We start from the raw sequence: 21,359 nt of genomic DNA, 5'->3' as shown, positions 1-21,359 counted from the left end.
TCGATACCTTGTCATATTATAATCCAAAGTAAATTTGTCAATTTAATTTTAAGGCGCGTATTTTAAAATTTTCTTTTTCCCCCGTTATAGCTTATTGTTGTTTTTGCTACATATCAATACTAGATTGAAGCCCATTGTAATTGTTTTTTTTTTTTCTTCATTTTAATGCCCGCTCTTATTTAAATATAATTTTTGCTTTGTGTAACATACGAATTTGGGCGATAAAAAAATAAATGTAAACAATAAATCGCATGCATTAATGGCTGCTTAAATAACTAACAGTTTATGAAACAACTCATTTCTTGGCCTTGGCCCTGGGCTTGGCTGGGGCTTTGGCACTTGGCTTCTTGGCGGCGGCTGCCGGCTTCTTTTTGGCCTTGATCAGCCCATCCAGCTCCAGTTTGTCCTGGTCCTCCTCATCGCTGGACGCAGATAACTGGGCGCCCTCCCCTTCCTCCTCGCCAAGCAGTAGACCGGCCTCGTCCTCCTCGACGGCAGCCTCAGCGCGCTTCTTCTTGACGTTGGCCTGCGCGGAATAGGAATAGGCCATCACCTCCTTGTTGTAGGCACGCGTCAGCGCCGCTTTGACACGCCCATCGACGGCATCCATGGGCGACTTTTTGCCTGGCCAGGTGGTCAGCTCGATCAGCGATTCCAAATCCTCGCGCAGCAAATGATAATCCTTCATGACCTGCAGCGCAGCCGGGACGCCCTCCTGCCCATCCTGCGCCAACGGACGCACAATATTGGCCAGCAGGTGGGGCGCATATTCCAAACGGACCGACAGCCTGGAGCCCGAGGTGCAGACACGTGTGTGATCGTGCAGCTCCTGGGCCAGGCGAGAACGTTTGCTGCTGCGCGAATTCTTGCCCAGCCAGCCGGGAAAATTGATCTGGCCCGTAAAATGGCCACACATGTACTCTCCGGGCAATAGGGAACTAAAGACGGCCTGTGTGGGCAGCAGACTCCACGCGGAATTGGCGCGTATGCGCTTATCCACCATATCGCCCAGACTGAGAGCATCTGCAGCGGCCGCGACCTTGGCCAACACTTCATTCCGATTGCCCTGCGGCAGCACCTGGAGATAGTTTTGTTGCACGAAAAGCGGAGCCAGGCTGTAGTCGTGGAAGAACAAATCACACTTGTCATAGATGGTCATGTGCTTGTGTTCGTCGGCGGTGAAAACCTTGCGCACCACCTCCCACGGGCCCAGCTTGAGATCCTTGGCGGCCACCTGTTGGTTTGTTGTGGCTTGTGGCAGCTGCTCGCCAGCGCTGAGAAGCGCAATGTGATTGATGGTCTGGCGTATATCGTTGTTGGTGGCGGCTATGATCTCCTCGAGCTTGGCGGGCGGTATCTTGAGCTTCTCCTTGAAGCATATGCTCATGATGCGACCCTTGATCTGTTCAGCGCGCGGTCGCTGGAAGCGCAAATCGTAGCAGTAGTTGACCAGGGATCGTATCTTGGGATGATTGCGATCGTTGCACATGCATATAATTGGCACGGAGCTGTCCTTGATTAAAGCTATCAGCTCCTGCATGCCGCCGCGATCCTCGTTGCCAGCCATGCCGTCCACCTCGTCCATGATCAAGACGTGCTTTTTGGACACCGCCTGCGACTGGCCGTGCACATAGCCAGCGAGCGACTTGTTGCCCAGCAGGCTGGACACCTCCTCCTTGAGCAGACGCTTGCTGCGCGTATCCGAGGCATTGAACTCGACCGCATCGAAGCCCAGCTCCTGACAGACGAGCGTCGCTGTCGTCGTCTTACCTATGCCCGGCGGACCCGACAGCAGCGCCGCCTTGAAGAAGCTGCCATCGTCATTCTTCGCCCAGGGATTTGGACGCTGCGGCTTAGTTTTGCCATCGTGATTCACATACCATTTGCTCAGCCAGTTCATCAGTCTGCGAAGAGCGAGATTAAGCAATTAAATTATTAATTTTTCAATGGATATTTTCCAATTCGTTTGGAAACCCATTTTTCCACCCATTGGGGTGGACTTTCCGAAACGTGTGAAATTATCCGATTTTAAACAATTTTAGACCTAGAGAATTTATCCTAAACCTCGGCTCGGAGTTGACTAACATCATAAAAGAAAACTATTGGGAAAAATTCAGCTACTATCAGTTTGAATAGTCAACTCGTAAATCAATCAGTCAATCAGACAGTTGGTCATTCAATCAGCTAGTTCTTTTGTCAATCAGTCAGTAAACGATCGAATCAGTTAATCAAGCGATTATTTAATCTATTAGCTACTAAATTTATAAGTCGGGAAATCTCTCAGGCGATTAATTATTTTGTCCATCAGTTGATCAATCAGTCAATCAATTACTCAGTTTGAAAATCAATTGGTCGATCAATCAGTCTGTTTATAACTCATTTACTTCAATCAGTAAGTCTATCAATTAGTACTTCAATCAATCAGTCAGTCAATCAATCAATCAGTCAGTCAAACAATCAGTTGAAAGTGAAGCACAAAATCAACTATAAATATTAGTCAAATCAATTATCCAATCACTCGATCAATCAGCTTGTCCATTACTCAATTATTTTCTGTATATCGACTACTCACTTGTTGACATTGCTGCCCGGTCCGGCCGAGCCGACAATCTCTTTGATGGAGCTGGGCTTGTATTTGTCCACCCAGGCCATATTGCTGCTGATATCCTCCTCTGTCTTGGCCGCATCCACATTGTTGTTGGGCTCCTTTTTAATCTTGGGACTAATCCTTGGCTGCGGCTTCACCTTTAAGGCGTGCTCCCCTTCGGAGGTGTTGCTGCTCTTGGTCTGCCCCGGCTCAGGCTTAATCTTTGAGTTGCTCTTCTCCTCCTGCTCATGCTCAATCTTTGAGCTACTCTTCTCCTCCCTCTCATGCTTAATCTTTAAGCTGCTTTTCTCCTCCTGCTCGTGCTTTATTTTTGAGCTGCTCTTCTCCTCCTTGCCGTGCTTAATCTTTGAGCTGCTCTTCTCCTCATGCTCCTTCCTTACTTTTGGCCCGCTGCTCTTCTCCTCATGCTCTTTCTTAATCGTCAAGCTGCTGCCCTTCTCCTGCTTCACCTTGGGACTTTGATCCACTTTACCGCTCGGCTTCTCGCCGGATCTCTCTCTTATCAAATCGAAGAGCCCATCCTCGCTGATGATGGTCACATTGTGCTCCTCGGCTTGGGCCAGTTTCTTGGGTCCCGCCTCCTCGCCCACAACCAAATAGTTGAGCTTCTTGCCCACCACAGTCATGACACGACCACCGAATCCTTTAATTACCGATGCAGCCTCATCCCGTTCCATTGACTCCAATATGCCCGTGACCAAAAATGTTAGGCCCTTTAGGCAATCGGGCGCACCTTTCGGTATTTCCTTGCTGCCCGGATTTAGGCAGCTGCTGCGATTCTTGTACTTCTGATAGAGCATGGCGGACATGCGCTTGCGCTCGTGCCGCTCCTCATCGGACAGCACGCTGCTTTCCAGATCCGTATGCTTCTCCTGCTTGACCCGCGGCGTCGTTGCCTTCGGTTTCTTGGGCGTCGCCTCTGGCGTTGGCTTCGGGCTGCTGGCCTTGCCGCGTTTGCGACTGGGCGTTACTGCAGGCGGCTGTGGCGGCGACGGTTCATCGAGATCCACCTCCATTAGACTGCGATCGATGGCCTCGTCCTCCATTTCCAAGACACTGCGCTCCTTCGGCTTGGGCGCCTCCACACGCTTGGTTTCACCGCCAAAAAACTCTGAGGGATCGACCTTTTTCAGCTGCTGCTTGGGCGCCTCTTTCAGCTTGGAGAGTGTCGGCTTCTTGGAGTGGCCATTCTCTGGCGCCCGGCGCGTTTTCTTCAGCTCCTTGCCGTGCTTGTTCAGCTGTGGACTGGCGGGCACCTCGTCCTCATCGCTGGATATAACGAGCGCTTTGCGTTTGCGGGGCGCCGGCGAAGGCGACGGCGTCGCGTCCTCGTCGCTGGTCTTCTTGCCGGGCAGCCGCTTGAAGAACGAGTCTATGCCCTGTTTTTAGCAGCAATTGCATGCATATAAAATCAATTTTATGATATAAAAACTTTAACTTACTCGCTGCATCTTTCAACTCAATTCCTCATTAATGTTAAAGCAGCAAAAAGGCGCACAATAAAAAAAATCGATATTTTTTTGGCATTTATATCGTTTAAGTGTGACCGTTGGCTGTTGGCCGACAGCTGTGGCGACCATAGTTGCCACATGTGTTAAGAAGGTACCAAAATGGATCATAATAGTACTTTTGCTGCGTGTTACAAATGTACCTAACCTAACCGGGAACCCTTGCAGTGTGCATGTACCTTCATTTACTAAATATGCTCTTATATAACTAAAAATATCGTGAGCAGCATGTGTAGGAACGTTTGAAAAAGTTTCGTATAGCATTTTAGTAATTTCCAGTACATTTAAATCTCTTCAATTGGTAGTCATTTGTGTGGCCCGCCCCAACTGGCAACGCCAACCAAAACGCTCAGCTTATGTCAGGGCGCAATTTTCTAATTTAAATTAAATTTATGCAAACGTTAAATTTTAAACAGCCCAAAATCAATTTGCAACAACAAATTGTTTTGCGCTGACCAAGCGGCTTAAGTTTGCATTGATTTAACATGTTATTTGACACATGCTCCATCAATCTTGCGCTAATGCCAACTAATCAAGCCGAATCACATTATCAACGTCACCCTCAAACACTTATTACTTTGGACTTAAAAGGCCGCCCAAGCTGTTTAGTTGCATTTACAAGGCATTAGAAATAACCCACCCCCACATAGCCCCGAGTTGGAAAACTGTCGCACAGTTCGCTCGAGCGCTGATTACACGCACAATTAAGGGTTGTGGACAGGCGCCATTGCCCTGGTGCCTCACCCACCCACCCGGCGACCGCACGCGGACCGCTTTTGTGCGGCTTGCGGCCTGTTGCACGTGCGAATACTAACAACAGCAAGAGTGCCATCTAAATGTTACCCTTGGGGACAACAGTGAACGATGATCGTTACTTAAACTTGATTTTTGATTAAATTGAATATAAACAAGGGGGGGAAATCTTCAACTTAACATTTCCTGGGTCAATTTCTAATAAACCTGCAATGATATACATGTATAATGCGGATTTTACAATAAAGTGTGACATTCTTTATGCCACAAGACAATTAACTGCTTTTAATTTAAATTTGTGGTATTTGCGACAGTGCTGCCAGCTTGTCTGTTATTCAGAGCATTTAGCTTTTGTAAGTATATCACATAGCAAACCGCTCAAGTGCCGCTATTTCAGTTTAGTTCGTGTTCTTTTTCGCGGCTTGCGTTAATTCGGTTTTAATTTGTAAAATTAATAGTATTATATTAAGATATGTGTATGCGTAGTGTTTGTGATAATTAATAACATATTATTTGGCGATATTAGGTGCAAGTCAGTAAAAAATAGGAGAATTTTATTTTCTTTATAAATACATATGTACGATATGCGTGTGTGAGCACTCGCGAGGCGCCAAAACGCCTCCTAGTTTACATGTTGTTGTTGTTGTTGCTGCTGTTGCGCAACAAGTTGATAACTTGACACATTGACAATTGTGCATTCATTGACAAACCGCAGGGGGAGCGCGTTGAACCATATAAAAAACTGCTGATTTTTGGGGCAAAAGAGCTGACACAAATAATCGGGAAAAAGGGTTGCCCAATTGCCAATCGCCCACAGGCAGCCGGACACATGACAAAGTTCCCACACACACACACACACACACACACGCGCACGCACCCATGAATATAAATTGACTTGCGCGTCAAATTACATTTAATTTATACACAAAAGTCGAAATATAAATAGAATAAGGCAACTTTTCTCGCCCTATGCTTTGTTTTCCTAGGGGGGCGTTTTTCGCCGCTTACGCCTGCAAATCGCATTTACACGCATTTATTACATTTTGCATTAGATTACGTGACGTTGATTGTTGGTAAAGTGTTGCCAGATTTTTTTTTATTTTTTTGTGCATGACTTTTGTTTAATTCCCATTGGGCACAAGTGCGGGCATATTTGGTGTGTGTCTGTGTGTGTGTTCGTGCCAGTGTTTACTTGGTGTTGCTTTTGCTACTAATTTGAAAATGGCGTGTGATTGCAAACACTTGTTCAAAACAAACCCACCCCCCCGTAACGCTCAGCACCCGCTGCTGTTTGCTTTTAGCGTTTATCGATCATCAGCATAGGCCAAATGGACCCCGCCTACCCTAGTGCTAATCGCCCGCCCCTTACTTTTGGCATTTCTCATTCTCACTGACTTTAATTCTCTTCTCTTTGTGTCGCCCTTTCTCTTTAATCGTGATTAATTGTTTTGACGCATTATTTTGATTTGATATTTATCAAAATGTCGCAAAACTCGCGCTTAGCCTTTTATTATGTTTATTTAACTGATTAATCTCGGGGTCTTTTGGGCATATTTCGCTGATGAAATTCACCGAAATTAGATTTGCATTCGGGTTTTTATGCTAATTTCTGTGTCAGCTAAGCTAGTGAAAAATTTTCTTTTCCTGTTGCCTGAGCTGCAACTAATTATTTTTATTAAAGAAACATTCGACTATTACTCACGGGCCCGTTTTAATACATGATTTAAGTATATGAAATATCGCACTTCGCAATGGTGTGAACCCATTTGTATAGCTTGTGAAGCTTTTCAATGCTTAACCCTGTTAAGTTTGAAAAACTTAAATAATCAAAATAAACTATTACCTAGATAAAAATAAGTTAGAGTGCTCCAGTCGCGAGTGCTCGACTAGGAGATACCCTGCACCTGTCCGCTTCTTAACGAAGATAATAGCATAAATATGGCATCAAAATGTAAATAAATACAAAGGCATTGGAGGAAACGGGGCCAGGTAATACATTCAACTTATATCGAGAGTCAACTTACCAGCTTTGATGTCTCCAGCTCCAATACCCTCAGATATATGCTTAAATAAACAGTTTCAATATCGAATTTTAACGGTTCCCTTGAAATCGACGAAACATAGCTCTATATTAACTTTTTGACTTTCCATATAGAAGCTAAGTTGAATATTTTGTAGACTCTGGCTCTAATAGTATCTGAGATTCACGCATTCGACTCAACTTTCATCGAGAAACAAACGGTCAGAAAATGGATTTATTTCAGTCCTACCATGTAATGAACTCCTTATGACAACTGTTTTAAATTGAACGTATTATTTAATTTAAATTTTAACTTTATTCAAACTTGGCAACTACAAGCTTTACCTAGCTCCCATTTAAGTGACACCTTTCGAAATCATAATGTTTTTTCTTGTTTCTACAATATTTTGACAATGTTCTGCAATTGCAACTGCCACAATCTGTCTCGAGTTTCTTGGGCATTCCTTAAAGTTGACTCCGCCTTCAAGTTGAATTTCATATGAATTGGAAGTTGATTTAAAGGACGTCGGTTCCGACTACACACAAGTTGGTCGTCGTTTTCATTGATTTCAATTTGCTTTCGTTGCGACGCCATATTTCAATTTCTGACCGTCGCACAATTTACAAGCCATAGCATGTGTCTCCAATCTACCCAGCCCCAGTCCCAACTCCTTGGCCCTCTCACAACTTGGCTTAAAGCGCGCGCGTGTGTGCGTGTTTCTGTGTGTGTGTGTGTGCCAGCAGACAGAGGCGTTTTGGGGGGTTCAGTTCAACAGACGGACAGGACAGCTTAATTGATGAACAAAGGCGTTTGGGCCAAACTTTTGCTTAGGCGAGAGAGATACGAGCATGTCTCAGCAGAGAGGAGAGAGGAGAGTAGCGGGCACCAGGTAATGTGTGTGTGTGTGTGTGTGTGTGTGCGCGCTGGGCCAGTTGTAGTCATCGTCTCCGGAGGACTTGCAGAAGTCGTACAAAATATTTAACACCCGCTGCGCGTATTTATGGGAGAATGAACCTGTGTCTTCGATGTCGTCTCCACCATTTTGTCTAAGACGCGCACGCGGATATTCACAGTGGAGTTGCGAGTTCTAGTTCCAGTTCGCGAATAAATTTTCTTGTGAACTAAAGCTGCGAATTTGTACATGTGTTCAGTCGAGTAGTTCGTTATGTTGTGAGCTATGAAGGCTTAATAAAAAAAATGGTATAATTCAGCAAGCCCGGCAAACAGGTGAAAAAGTGATGTGTGGAACTTTTAGGCTTTGCACTATGGAATTTTCCAAAATGTATGTAATATGTAAAATGTAAACATTGAAGGTGGGACACTAGTTCTTGAAAGCTTTGAAAACTTTATACAAAAATTAATTAATGTTAATTCACTTCCAAGCCCGGAAATTGGGTGAAAATTTGATGTATGGAACTTTTACGCCTTGTGCTCTATTGAAATAATTTTCCAATCACTATTTAAAATTTTAAATGCTGCGAATTTTAACATTTGTTCAATCCAGCAGTTCCTGATTTTGTAAGCTTTAAAGCGATTCATAAAAATTTATAATATGTGCATTATTGATTTGGGGTAATTCACGTCCTAGTGCGGTAAATGGGTGAAAAACTGATGTATGGAACTTTTACGCTTTGTACCATATCTAAACAATGGACAACGCTCTATTATTGCGTGCTTTATCGAAATAATTGCCCAATATCTAAGTGAAGTGTAATGTGAAACATGATCACGTATTGCGAAAAATTGACTTGTTCAATTGAACTTGTTCTGAACGAATCGTCACAGCTCTCATTCACAGTCGTCCTCATGCTAAGCCGCGTGTTGTCTCCTTTAGCAGATTTGCAATTCCAATTGGCGCGACGCAGTCGACTGTCGGTCGTCTGGCGTTCGCTCTCCACCGATGATTAGTGCTCATCGCCGTTGTTTCCATCTCTGTCTAGTCTTTGAGCGGGGGGTACGGGAGGCAGGGCGATTTCTCAATGGCCGCCAGTTTGGGATGTCCAAGCTGTCCGGTGTTTGTCCTGCCCACCGTTTAACCTGATTTTTATTGCATACACAGCGCAATTATTTGTTTTATTAACTGTTGAGCATGGGGCCTTGCGGCTTTCTTCTCTCCCCCCTAAAAAAAAAAAAAAAACAAAAACAATTGTAAATTGCTTAAATTATGAATTGAATGCTTTGGTTGCGTTTATGGGAAACTAGAGACTTCTGTGTGGCATAACTGAACGTGTGAATACGAATCGATATGTTGTCGATAACTCGAACATCGATTGTAGCGTGTTGTTGCAATTAACCTTTTAAGGTGATTGCCTGGGGCTTGAAATTACAATTACAATTGCGTTTTTTTCCATGGGAAATATTATCGCAGAAACTTGCTTTGATATAATTTCTGTCTATTTAAGTTACATTTTATTTTAGTATATATATTACCGCTTTAAGAATTATCTTCAAATACTTTCCAATCCATTCAAATACTTTTTTAACTTTATTACGGCTAAGCTCACGCATCTTCTATCGAATAGAAAATCTCTTTGATATCTTACCAAATGATAATGTCTCTTTTACATTGAAGTAATATATGCACTAACCCTCTGACATTTATGGTCACGGGAACAGTGCATATCTCAGGGCATCTTTTGAAGTCTCCGATTACGCATGGATGTGACTTTGGAGCTACCAAATGGTTTTTAATAATCTTTTAATTGAAACTTAAATATGGTGCAATAAAATTGACGAAAGCTGCGCCGCAGGAATCGAATCGCAGCCACTCCCACCGCCTGCGGCCCCGCCTCCTGCTCGCGCTAGAAAGACTTATATTTTAAATAGCGATAAAAGCGCATGTACGACATGCGACTAAACAAGGCACAGAACATGGCATCATTACCACCAGGGGAACCAGCGCCATGTTTGATGATTAAATCTCGAAAATGTTAATGATGCCGACGAGGCAGCCGTAAAAGCAGCAGCAGCAGCAGCGGCAGCTACAACAACAAACAGCCCCATCTTAACTACGGACGAGAACGGATGGAAGCCCCAAATCTAAAAGTGAGATAGAGATAGAGAGATGGAGAGAGACGGAGAGTGACATGGAAATTTGCTGACGATCGTTAAATGAGCGGCAATTTTTGGTGACGCCAGGCAAGGATCGACAGATCGACGGATCGACGGATCGACAGATCGACGGATCGACAGATCGCATCAGATCGGTTTTCATTTGACGCGCTCTCTCCCTCTCTTTCTCGTCGGCATGATTTTGATATTTCTCAGATATGGTTTCGAATTCGATTTCGGTCTGTTGATTAACCCGCCCGGCACGACTATCAAAATACCCATTAGCAATTAAAAGACTTATGACAAGTTGAGGGACACTCCAGTCCAGTCCAGTTCAGTCCCCCAATCGACAAGGTACCGTTCGCTGCATACACAAAGTTTAAAATTATGGGACATTAATTGGAACCAAAAAAAGAATAAAATTGGTGAAAAAAAAAAAACAAAAATGGAAACAAAATTATGAAAAATATTATTGCATTGTCTGGCTGAGAGGCGTAAAGCGTTTTCATCTTTCTTATAACTCACAGTGCTCGTTGTTGTTGTTTTCTTTATGTATTTTTTTTTTTTTTGGTTTTTGGTTCTTTTGTTCAACTGGTTTTATGTAACTGCGGATTGCCTTTTGTAGCCGCTCTGGCTGTTTGTGTCAACTGCTTTTTGTTGGCTTACGGTCTAGACCATTGATTATGGTGTCTATAAGGCGAATATGTGTGTGATAAACTTAAGCAATTGATAGCTTAAAACTGTCAGTGCTTGGGGAAAATAGAACCCTTAGCAAGTGTGAGGCAAGGCTAAAGAAACGCGTTGTAGGAGCTAAGGATCTTTGCTTTATGGTTATGTAAAAAGTAAGAGATTCATAATATGGCAAACCTATGCATGAAAAGACAAGTACTTTTTGAAAAATGGCTGTTAATAAATTGCTTAATAATGGAACTTTTTTAAGCCTTAGTTCTTTAAGTGATAATAAAAAAATGATCCTTCAGATGAAAGTCACTAAATATGACTTATTCACAAGTGAGAAATATAAAACTTGGAAGACCCTCGTTTGACAAATTAAGCTGAACATTTATTGCTTATTCAAAAGTTAGGAAATCATAGCTTGCAAGACCAAAGTATTTTTCGAAATATTTCCGAGCGAGCCTAAGTTCAGATAGATAAATGAAAAGAATAATCTCTGGCATTCATTAAATATATTATTTTTAGAGGCATAATATATACAAAGAATTTTTTAAGAATTTTTGTTGGGTGCTTTGCTTATTTTTGTTTATCTTTAATTAGTTTTTTTTTTTAAATAAGTTTTTGTATCTCTTTCATTTAAGAAGGACACTGAAAAGTGCTTTAGAAGAGACAAGATTTATACCCTTGCTGAATGTGAAGGCGAGATATGATAGCTCAATGATTTTGTTTTATTTTTATAAGTTGTATATTTCAAATCTTGTGGTTGTCCAGCGTCAAGGCAATTCTGTTAAGCTGATAATTTGATCTTCATTGTGCTGCTTGTCTTATGCATATCATGGCTTAGACCACAGTTTCCCCCGCTACCGCAGCACCTTCTGCGGGTCGAACATTACGCACCTTCAAGCAAAAAGGAAAAATAAAAAGAAAAAAAGAAGGCAGCCAAAACCGAAACACGACTTCAGTCGAGTCTTTGACTGGGATTGCATTCTCATTCTTGCAGCGCTTCGTTTGGAATCTGGGCAGAGAGGTGGTTCGGTTCGGGACTTGAAGTTCGGAGCACACGTCGCTGTGTTGTCAAGTTTCTTAAGATTAATTGAACAATCAATTTCAAATTTTATAGGTTTTAAACTTTTCATTTCTCTTACACGATTTTCTGTGTCTACCCCCCCTCTCTGTCTCTCTCTATCTCTCGTTGTCTTGTTGTTGATGCTGGCATATAAATTTGGTTTCTTTGTATCTGCGGAATGGTCGGGCCAATTTAAAATTATGAAATAGTAGCGTTAATGAAAGATAAACTTGTGTGTATTTTGGCGCGTTGCTTTTGTCCATTTGCCTCTTTAATCTGTCGATGATATTCACCGGGAAATAGGCAGATAATTAGAATTAAGTAAGATAAGTCGCACTTGAAAAAGATTTTTTTACTTTAATTTAGTTAGTTTTTACTTGGCTTAAGTCTAAAAAATATACATACAAAGCATGTTTAAAGCTTGCCGTCCCGTTTTTATAGGACCTTTCATTTTTAATTGTTATCCCCATTAGGTCTTTCTTTCGACTTGCCTGTTGCTCAAATTGCCCAACATCCCGTATTAAAAATATTTTGATGGCTTGTATTAAGCGACCGTTAATGTTTATAAGCCATCCAGGCATTAAAAGCGTTTAGTTATTGTTGCAAGAACATTAAATTGAAAATTTGCCCACTTGCAAATGTGACGTGGGGAAGTGGCCATTTTCCTATTTTATGGGCTACACCGAAAAATTGCCTCTAATTGAACGGATTTCGCTGACTATCAAACGGCTTATAAGCAGGAAGAGTGCTGTCAAAGCTTCTCTCTGCTCTGGGGATAAGCTCCACTGGAGCCATAAAGATTTTTATATACATATATTAAATTATGCTCAGTTGCTGGCGCCATTTTCAAGCAGATGGAAATTATTTTAATGAAATTATAAATTAAATCGTTACCCCAGCGACTTTTATGGACTCGCATGTTATTCACTCTCCTAAGACCCCAATTGGAAGACAAGTTTTTCAATCTGTGACGTTGCCAACACCTACGGCTTTTACTGCCGTGTCTTTTTTTTCAGATATTACCCAACTGGGTTCTAGGCGTTTTCTTTTGTATTTAATTTATGCGCATTTAAAGTTCAGTTTTTCTTTCAATCTTTTCTTTTGACTGTGGCGCATGCGCTACAAAAATTTTATCGGTTAGATTTCAGAACCTTTACAAAATGCCATCGAATTGACACAAAGAAAACAGTTTTATAGGCTGCACACATTACATTTTTACAATACTCTGACAACAACTGGATGAAGGTCTGAAAGAAGGCGTGGCCAGCATTCTAAGGAAGAAATATAAATAATAATAGATTTACTTTAAAAATAACAAAGTCTAAGCTTGTATACATATTGTTAGAATAAGAAGAATCGAGCAAACCATCCAATTTTTTTAATATTACGCCATTTAAAAATTCGATCCTGTGCCCTGCATTTTATAGTATATCTATTATTATGGAAAATGTATGCAGATAGAATATTTCTTAGTAATCAATCTTACCTTTTAATGTCCAATGATTTGAACCAGCACCCTCTCTTGTAGGCATACCATTAAGACATTCAAACTCGCACCCTGCTTTTTAAAGTATATCTAAAATAATTGAAAATTTATTCATATATATATATTAAAAATATAGGATATATTTCCTAGCAATCAATTGTTTAAATAGTACACGATGCAAAGATTTGAACCAACCAAACAGCTCGTCAAACGAGGATAAAAATATCTAAAAAGTAAACTATTATTTATAGAAATGATTTACTTTTGTGATAATTGTTCATTATACCTAAACTTAGAAATGGTTTGTCAAGAATCTTTTCTTAGGATTCAGTATGCAAACAGCTCTAATTTCAAGCTCAATTTCCATTGGGCGAAACTTTGTTAGAAAGTTTCAATTTTGTTGGCGACTTAATTTGCCATGCAAATAATACCGAATACTTTATTTTGTATATAAGTAATTTTCTCCCATTTCTCTGCAGTTAGCTGAATTCTATGTAAATTTAACTTTGCCAACTTTTACATTTCAATTTTCCACACTGTCACCCCATGATATCATCTAATACCCCGACTAATTAATGAAAGTAAATTAATTTATACGTAAATTGTTTTGTTTGGAAACTGTCTTTGTACGCCTTGAATTGGAGTTTGTCTTGTTTTTGGCTACGAGGTTTGGGTCACCTTTATCTATGGCTTTGCTCGTCTACGCGCCATGAATGCCTAATGAGAGCCGAGACGGTTGCCGAGTGCTATTTTCCTTTCATTCCGGGTTCTGGAATTGGCATTGTCTTGGCTGCCACCGGCGAGTGTCAAGTGCTGTGGGCTACAACTTAATTCGCCGTGTAATTGTTGATTTGGTTCTCAACTTTTACTGGAACGTGGGAGCTTTACCTATTTTCATTCAAAGAGATAACTGTCTTACGGATGGGCTTATCGGCTTTCAACTTTGGAACGGGCACTAAAATGCGCGGGTTTTTAAGCAGAAATTGAATAGCTACAACGTGTGAATCGTGCAGATATAGTGGACAATTTTCTATATTTCTGGCAGTACCAGTATACTTTTGCTTAAAAAAGAACTTCCTTTTTGTTATAAGACGCGGATATGAATGCATTTTTCTCAGAGCAAGTTGGCAGCTCTTCAACATTTTGTATAATTATGAAGAAAATGGCTTGCCAATTGCTTACCTTAAGCATAGTTTTCATAATATCGATATGTATCGATTTTGAGAGAAGATTCTTTTGACACAATTCAAAACAGATTACACATTTTTTACCTGGAATTGCAGACAAAAACTGTTTTTAAGCGCAGAGCCTTGCTCTTTGGTATATACACATTTATGTGTGGCATATTTAAGCTTGGAAAATTTCTCACAGATCGGACTATAAGAACCGAAGTTAATCCAGGCTGCATTTTCCAGAGATAGTGTGGGATTAGGGGAAGCTGATGAAGAAAGTCTGTTTATTTGTACATTTGTGAACAATAAATAAGATTAATAATAGCTCATTGATTACTCACAATTAAGTTGGCAGCTCTTTAAAATTATAGAAGAGCATAGATTTCAGGCAGAAGCTTGGCCAAATTTCTACTCAATTATGTTCAATTAGTTAATGCCACTGACGACAACAATGTGCTATGTGGAAATGAAATGTTGTGGAAAGCTCATTAAGTGCTGATTGGAGATGTCAAGAGTCTCGGTTGCTGGGGCTCCATTATAACGTTGGCCAGAACAAGCGCATAAAGCAATTATTTGCATGCTGCCAAGGGAGGGAGAGGAGAGAGAGTGGGAGAGAGCGGTGAAGAGAGTGGGCCGAGGAGGTTGGCTAAACAAAGAGCGCAAATTGCAGGCGACAAAAAGATGGCCAAACAGGACAAACAGGATCATAATGAACGCATTCACCTGACCTAGCTACACACACACACAGACACACAAGCAGCCACCCACAGCCCGTATTTGAGTACATTCATTTATTCAATTGTGGCCACTTGCTAGGACAAAGCCTGGCCAAGAGAGCCCAACCAGAGCCACACAATGGCTAACAAATTTGGCCAGCCACATTAACTCATTTGTTTGCCGCTGATTGTCGTCATCATCATCGTCGTCATCGCCGCTGATTTGTATCTTACAGATACATGGGGCAGTTGGCTGGCTGGCATCTTTGAGCTTCGTCCTTCGTCCTGGACTGGCGCTGTCAGGCACATTGAATTTGAAATTGGAATTGTGTAGACTATAGAAACTATGCGACAACGGCAACGTCGACGGCGACGGCGCGTGTTTTGTGTAACTGACATTTTGCTTTTGTGCGAAAGCATCCATGAGATACAAAGATACAAAAGTTGTTTGTGTTCGCCGTTATGATGCCGCCAAGACGTTGCTGTTGCTCTTGTTGCTGATGATTGCGTATAATTGGGTCACATGCTTGTCAGGAAAACGCGTCTGAGCCTGCTTTGCCTAAGGCCCCACTCGGCGTCTCTTCCCCCCTCGCTCGCCCTCTCTCTGCTTCTGCCTCGGCGCCCTGCAACGAATGTGCTTGTCTTTGCGTGTGTGTGTGTGTGAGAGCGTGCATGTAAAGGCGAACGCAAAAGATTTTTCATTAAAATTGTCAGCTTTTCTTTTTAGAGCCCCGTCACCCCACATCTCTCTCCCTCTCTCTCTCCCCCTGTCCCTCTCTCTCTCTCTTTCTGGCTCTTCCTCTTAAATTGCTTTCCTGCTTTCTTATTGCTCGAAAACAAGCAGCAAAAAACTTTTGTCATTTATTTTACTTCGCTCGTTATTTTTACTCTATAAATATGGAAAAACATGTTAGCTATGTCTATCAGCTTGACATGCAGAAAATTACCTACAATCATTTTTTTACACGTTTTGGAATGTACTTTTGGTATATTTTAATTCTTGTAAAAAATTGCTATAGCTAAAATATAAACTGTATCCAATAAAAATTATTCACATTAATGTTACGCTATTTTTTTATTATTATTTGTACCAACTACTTTCATTTATTGGAAAATTATTTATATGTTATTTGAAAAGTTTATCTTTAAAATAGTTTCATTGTATTTGCACAACTTTGAATATACTTATTAAAATTTAATGCATTTTCCTAAAAAAATATATATAAATATTATTTGGAAGAGATTTAAAAATATCTTAAGATAAGTTTCTTGTTTTAAAAATGTCTTATTTATTTTCCAAATTTCAATAGATTTTATAAATGTATCTGTTTTTTTAAAACATATTTTTATTTTCTTGATCTAGTGTTTGTTTTTTTTTTTATTTGATTTTGTTTTTCAAAAATATTTAACTATTGTTTTTCTGTTTAAGGTCGGGTTTTTACTGAGGATTCTTTTCTCTTGCTCTCTCTTTCACACACAAAGACACCATAACTCTCTTTCTCTTCTTCTCCCTACTATCGTAGTGCATTTTAAGCTTCGTTTTCGTAAGTTTGTTCTTTTGCTCTCTTTGCCATTTTGCGCTTCTGATTGCGTACACAATTTTTTGCCGATTTTTATTGTGTGCCTCGTCGTTTATTTTGCAGTGCATAATTTATGCCTGGGCTCTTCTACTGCCGCTTCTTCGTTCTTTCCTCAACAGCTCCCCTGCAGCCTCCCAATGCTCTTTTGTCATCTGCGGCGTCGCCATTTTTTGCGCTTCCTGCGCTTGAATGGAGTGTCCCTCCGCTCCGGTTTCCCCGGCTTCAGGCCTTGGCTCGTAGCTCCGGCTCGAGTCCAGTGTCCGGTGCGCCCGGAAATGTATTTACACCAAATGTTCGTAAAATGGCGGCCATAAAATAAAGTTTTAACGGATGTTTACGCAATGCGCATGAATTGTTCAATATTGACAAGACAAGAAAGCGACGATTGGTCCTTTGGCAGAAGGGCTGAGGAGATGCGGGGGAGCTACATCATATAAACAGAGCTATTGAAATTTTAATGGCCCTGCCTTGGACAACACCTCTTAAACAGGCAGCTGGATATAATGGCTGAAAACCTTAAAGCCGTAAACCACGTCAAGTCCCTGAACTGAACATTAATTATGTTAGCTGTTTAAGAGCACAGAGTATGGATGAAAGCAACAGCAAATGAAAAGAAAGTTTGCCGAGAGTATAAAGTTATTAAACAGGTGTGAAAGGTGGAGATTTGAGATGAAGGCAGATTACACGATAGACATGTTATTTGTATAATGCAGACTTATTGTTACCTACTAAATAACATAAGTATGCAACGTTTTCCCTTTTTTATCGTATAATTCCCAAACGGTTCTAGCAGCAACAGCTAGAAGTAGAGCGAGGTCTGTGTGAGAATATCAATAAATATCAGATGCAGTCAGACTTTAATCAAGATTATTTTTTGCCTACTCAATTTCACCCGACTGTTAGATATTTTCTTTTTTCATTGTATAATTATTAAACTGTTTTAGCAGCAACAGCTGGAAGTGTGAAGAGAACTGCAAGACTTCAAAATGTTCAGTGCATGTTCCAGATCTCGTTCCACATCTCTCGCTAAATATAAATATGGAACAGCAAAGCCTCAGCCCACTTTAGATTCGGTTGCTTTGAAGCCAGCTCAAGTGAAAACCGCAAATCGATGCAACTTTCAACTGCAACTGTAAGCGTGTGTGTGTGTGTGTGTGTGTGCTTGTGTGTAATTTGAGCGTCCCGCAGTAGCAGGAGCAGCAGCCAAGTAACTGGCGAGTGCTCCTTGTAGGGTTCAGCTAGTGAGGGTCATGTGCTAATGACAACATGATTATGGCCTGCCAGACAAAGCGACAAGCGACAGAACGAAGGACGAAGGACAACGCCCACACAGTTATGACAGTGACACTGACAGAACAATCTCTACCAACAAGGGTTGGGCACGTTTTCTGTCCGGGCTAATCATTGCAGAAGCAGAGATATCGTTGCCAATATCAGCATCGCCACCCCTGAGCGTTACGTTCGAAACGTTTACGCATAATAAATTTTTTATTCGTTGTCATTAAATCAGTGCGACTGAAAGCCAAAAGTAAATAATAATAATAATAATAATAATAATAATAATACAATGTCAACAGCGAAAGAGAAGTAAACAGACGGACTATCACATGCCCTGTAGCATGGAAAGAAATAAATGAAAAGAAAATATTATATAGGGAAGGGGCTTATAATCGAGCTAATGATACTATATAAAGGTTAAAAGTTAGTCAAGAATTGGAAACTTTTTGTTCTGAAAAGATGATATAAACCTTGCCGTGTTCAAGCGAATGTCTATTAAATATGCTGGCGCTGCTTCGCATAGTTCTTGAGCTCGTTTGGGCTACCATTTGTAAGTATTTACCAAGTACAGGGTATCAAGAAAAGAACGAAAAAACATAATGACAAGCAACATGCTGCAAATGTCAGTGCAGACAGGAAAACGGAAACGTATTGGCGCAGTGAGGAATCTTGGCGTAATGGACGACGCCCGAAAGAGAGAGACAGAAAGAGAAAGACGGAGATGGCGAAAAATGGGGAGCAAAGAACATTTTTCCAGAGCCTGCTCCATTATTTCAGCAAGGGCAGCCAAAAGCCGGAAACGGATGTGGGTGCGAACAACTTTAAGATGTCTGCCAAAAAAAAAAAATAAATAAATAAAACCAAAAAAAAAAAAAAAAAAATGTCAGAGGGAATGCGACAAATGTTGCTGGCAACATAAATTATCACAAAAAAAAAAAAAAACGAAAGGAAAAAGGAAAAATGATATTTCATTAAAATTCATTTGCCGCAATATGATAAATGCCAGTTAACGCGACGGCAAATCAAAATCAAAGCAAATCACTTGCAAGGACGGACAGAAATTTTAATAATGAACGTAAAACAAGCAGAAGCAAACGCCCAGGACTCAAATGCAGTCGTCGGCAGAAACAGGCGCAGGGCAGAAGCAGGCACCGGGGCAGGGGCTGGTGCTGGGGCAGGACACGTGGCAAAGTCATCGTCAACGGCGGCACACTTCATAAATTTTGGCAGCGAGCACAGTTACAGTTATGATTGCCAAAGTCAACGACAACGACAACAACTAGCAGCAGCAGCAGCCGGATGTCCGCCCAGAACGTGCCCCCATCCAACCCCCTCCACCCCCGGTTTACAGGAAGCAAAGCCTTGGCAGGCAACCGCAGCAGCCGAAAAGTAAATACGGAAGAATTTCTTGCACCGGGGCCAAAAACTCTAAAAGCCTCAAGCAAACAAACACAGCCAATGTCAGCGCCCGCCACCCACAGCCGGCAGCCGCCACGCCCTCCTCCGCTCTCGCCGCTCTCTCCATCATCCTCCTGTGCGGGGTTACATTGTAGCCTGGCGAGGATTGGTGCGCATGCCGCAATCAAATCATCTGCCAAGGTTATGATTTATTTAACTTTTTTAATTGACTTTTTCCGAGCAAGCCGGCAACAACAACAACAACAACATCAACAACCCCCGCACAATAGGGCTGCGTGTGAAAGGATAATGCCGGGTCTTCAGGCCCGCAACCAGGCGCAGACTTCACTTGCAGTCGCTCCTTGCTAGAAAGTGCGTCGTATTGTACGAGCGGATATCGAGGTGTGTGTGTTGTGTGTGTGCCCATGGGGGATGATATCCGTGCGTTTGTTGTGGGTGCAGACGACGCACGTTTGTTGCAAATCCGGTTTAGTCTATTTATTTGAATGCCTATTTTTATGCTTATCCGGTTGCTTTAACATTTACGTTTCTCACTTCCCACATCTTGTTCTTGCTTAAAAATTCCTTTGATTTATGTTATGGTAATTGCAGGGCGAAAAGAGAGAGCGGCAGAGAGAAAGGAGGAGTTGACTGGGGCTGCTTATAGGTCTAGTCGTTAGCTTAAGTAACTCGCTCCGCAGTTGTTTCATAAAGTAGAGAGATCAGAAGCTAAAAGCAGACCTGCAGGAGAAAATAGCTATTTGAGCTATAAATATAAGTTAACCCATGGAAAAGCTACGCCAGGAATACGGCTGCAAGTGTAAAAATAGGATTTAAAAGATATCTATATATAAAACTGATTCTCCTGACTGACTGATTGACTAACTGACTGAATAACTAACTAACTGACTGAACTAACTAACTCACTGTATGACTGACTGACTGAATGACTAATTGACTGTCTGATTGACTTTTCGAATGACTGACTGACTGATTGTCTGATTGACTAAGTGAATGGATGACTAACTAAATGACGGACTGACTAACTGACTGATTGACTGATTTAATAAGTGACTGATTGGTGAAAAACGCACAGCCAATACCGTAAGAGCTGGGAAGCTGAAAGCTGTTATCTTATGTGATGTACGTGCACGTTAAGACGGGGTTTCGGAAAAAAAACGGGAAAATTCGTAACGTTCCGCGATCAAATTCATTTTCAAAGATCTATATGAAAGATCATTTGAAACGTGTTTCACACTTTTCGCAGAATCCAAACTTTTTCGGTAGAAATTCAAAGATTTCTATGATGAAGTTTTATATTAATTTTATATTCAAAGGACTACATTGAAACACCTGTTTCAGCAATTTTAGGAATTGCAGCCAAAGGCCGGCTTATACCCGCTTGTGTATGAGTATTTATAAACAAGATGTGATAGTTATGAACCTTGCTTAATAAATTTAAGTCCTGATAAGTGGACAAAAAATCTACTCAATTGTGGTTTGAACCTGCAATTTGGTTACTTGTTTTAAACAAATTACCAGGTGTCGTTCGGGTTAAATGAATAATTTTGCAAATGCAATGGGTATCAAAAATGTTTGAGTGCTTCTACAAAGCCGCGGGCGTTCGATTCCTAAACATCTTGTCCTGGATGCCGACGCTAAGACCACCGCGAATCGCTTGCTTGGAGCCTGTCAGGACGGGCTCATGTATATAATTAGATTACAAAACGCTAAAAAATATATTACTTAAAGTTCGTTCTACTTAAGTTCTGGTTTATGAGTAATCCACATAAGATATCGTTGGCAAGGATCTACAAATTATATTTCCCATCCTGCACAGCATGATGCAATACCTGAACATGGACCGTGAAGCGGGTTACTAATTTGACAGCCAACTAGCGCCAGCCGGCCATGAAGCTCCTTGGTCTCCCCCATAAGAAAAAAAAAGACAGACTCAAGAGTGCACCACACACAAACCAGGATCACAAGATCAAAGATCGAAAACTCACTTGTCAGTCTCTGGCAGCAGCCAAAGGGAACTTTCAAT

At 41.3% G+C, this 21,359-nt stretch overlaps 1 protein-coding gene across 1 annotated transcript; it reads right to left on the bottom strand.

Annotated features, from left to right (window-relative positions):
- Positions 1-146: 146 nt before the first annotated feature.
- Positions 147-4,178, bottom strand: Gnf1 (germ line transcription factor 1). The gene is made up of 3 exons (XM_002056605.4): positions 4,051-4,178; positions 2,573-3,987; positions 147-1,904 (listed from the first exon to the last, which is right to left on the bottom strand). Exons 1-3 carry the CDS (start codon positions 4,057-4,059, stop codon positions 296-298), a joined length of 3,033 nt encoding a protein of 1,010 aa, XP_002056641.2. The 5' UTR covers positions 4,060-4,178; the 3' UTR covers positions 147-295.
- Between the last annotated feature and the right edge of the window lie 17,181 nt (positions 4,179-21,359).

The sequence above is a fragment of the Drosophila virilis genome, chromosome 2 (assembly GCF_030788295.1).
Source record: "Drosophila virilis strain 15010-1051.87 chromosome 2, Dvir_AGI_RSII-ME, whole genome shotgun sequence".
Lineage (NCBI taxonomy): Eukaryota > Metazoa > Arthropoda > Insecta > Diptera > Drosophilidae > Drosophila > Drosophila virilis.
Note: the sequence above shows the minus strand (reverse complement) of the source record. Positions and strands in the feature narration are given on the sequence as shown.

Bases quoted from the DNA above. Each gene is read 5' to 3' on its own strand.
- Gnf1 (XM_002056605.4), bottom strand. The intron at 1,905-2,572 runs GTGAGTAGTCGA...CGCTCTTCGCAG, and splicing joins CCGGGCAGCAATGTCAACAA to ACTGATGAACTGGCTGAGCA.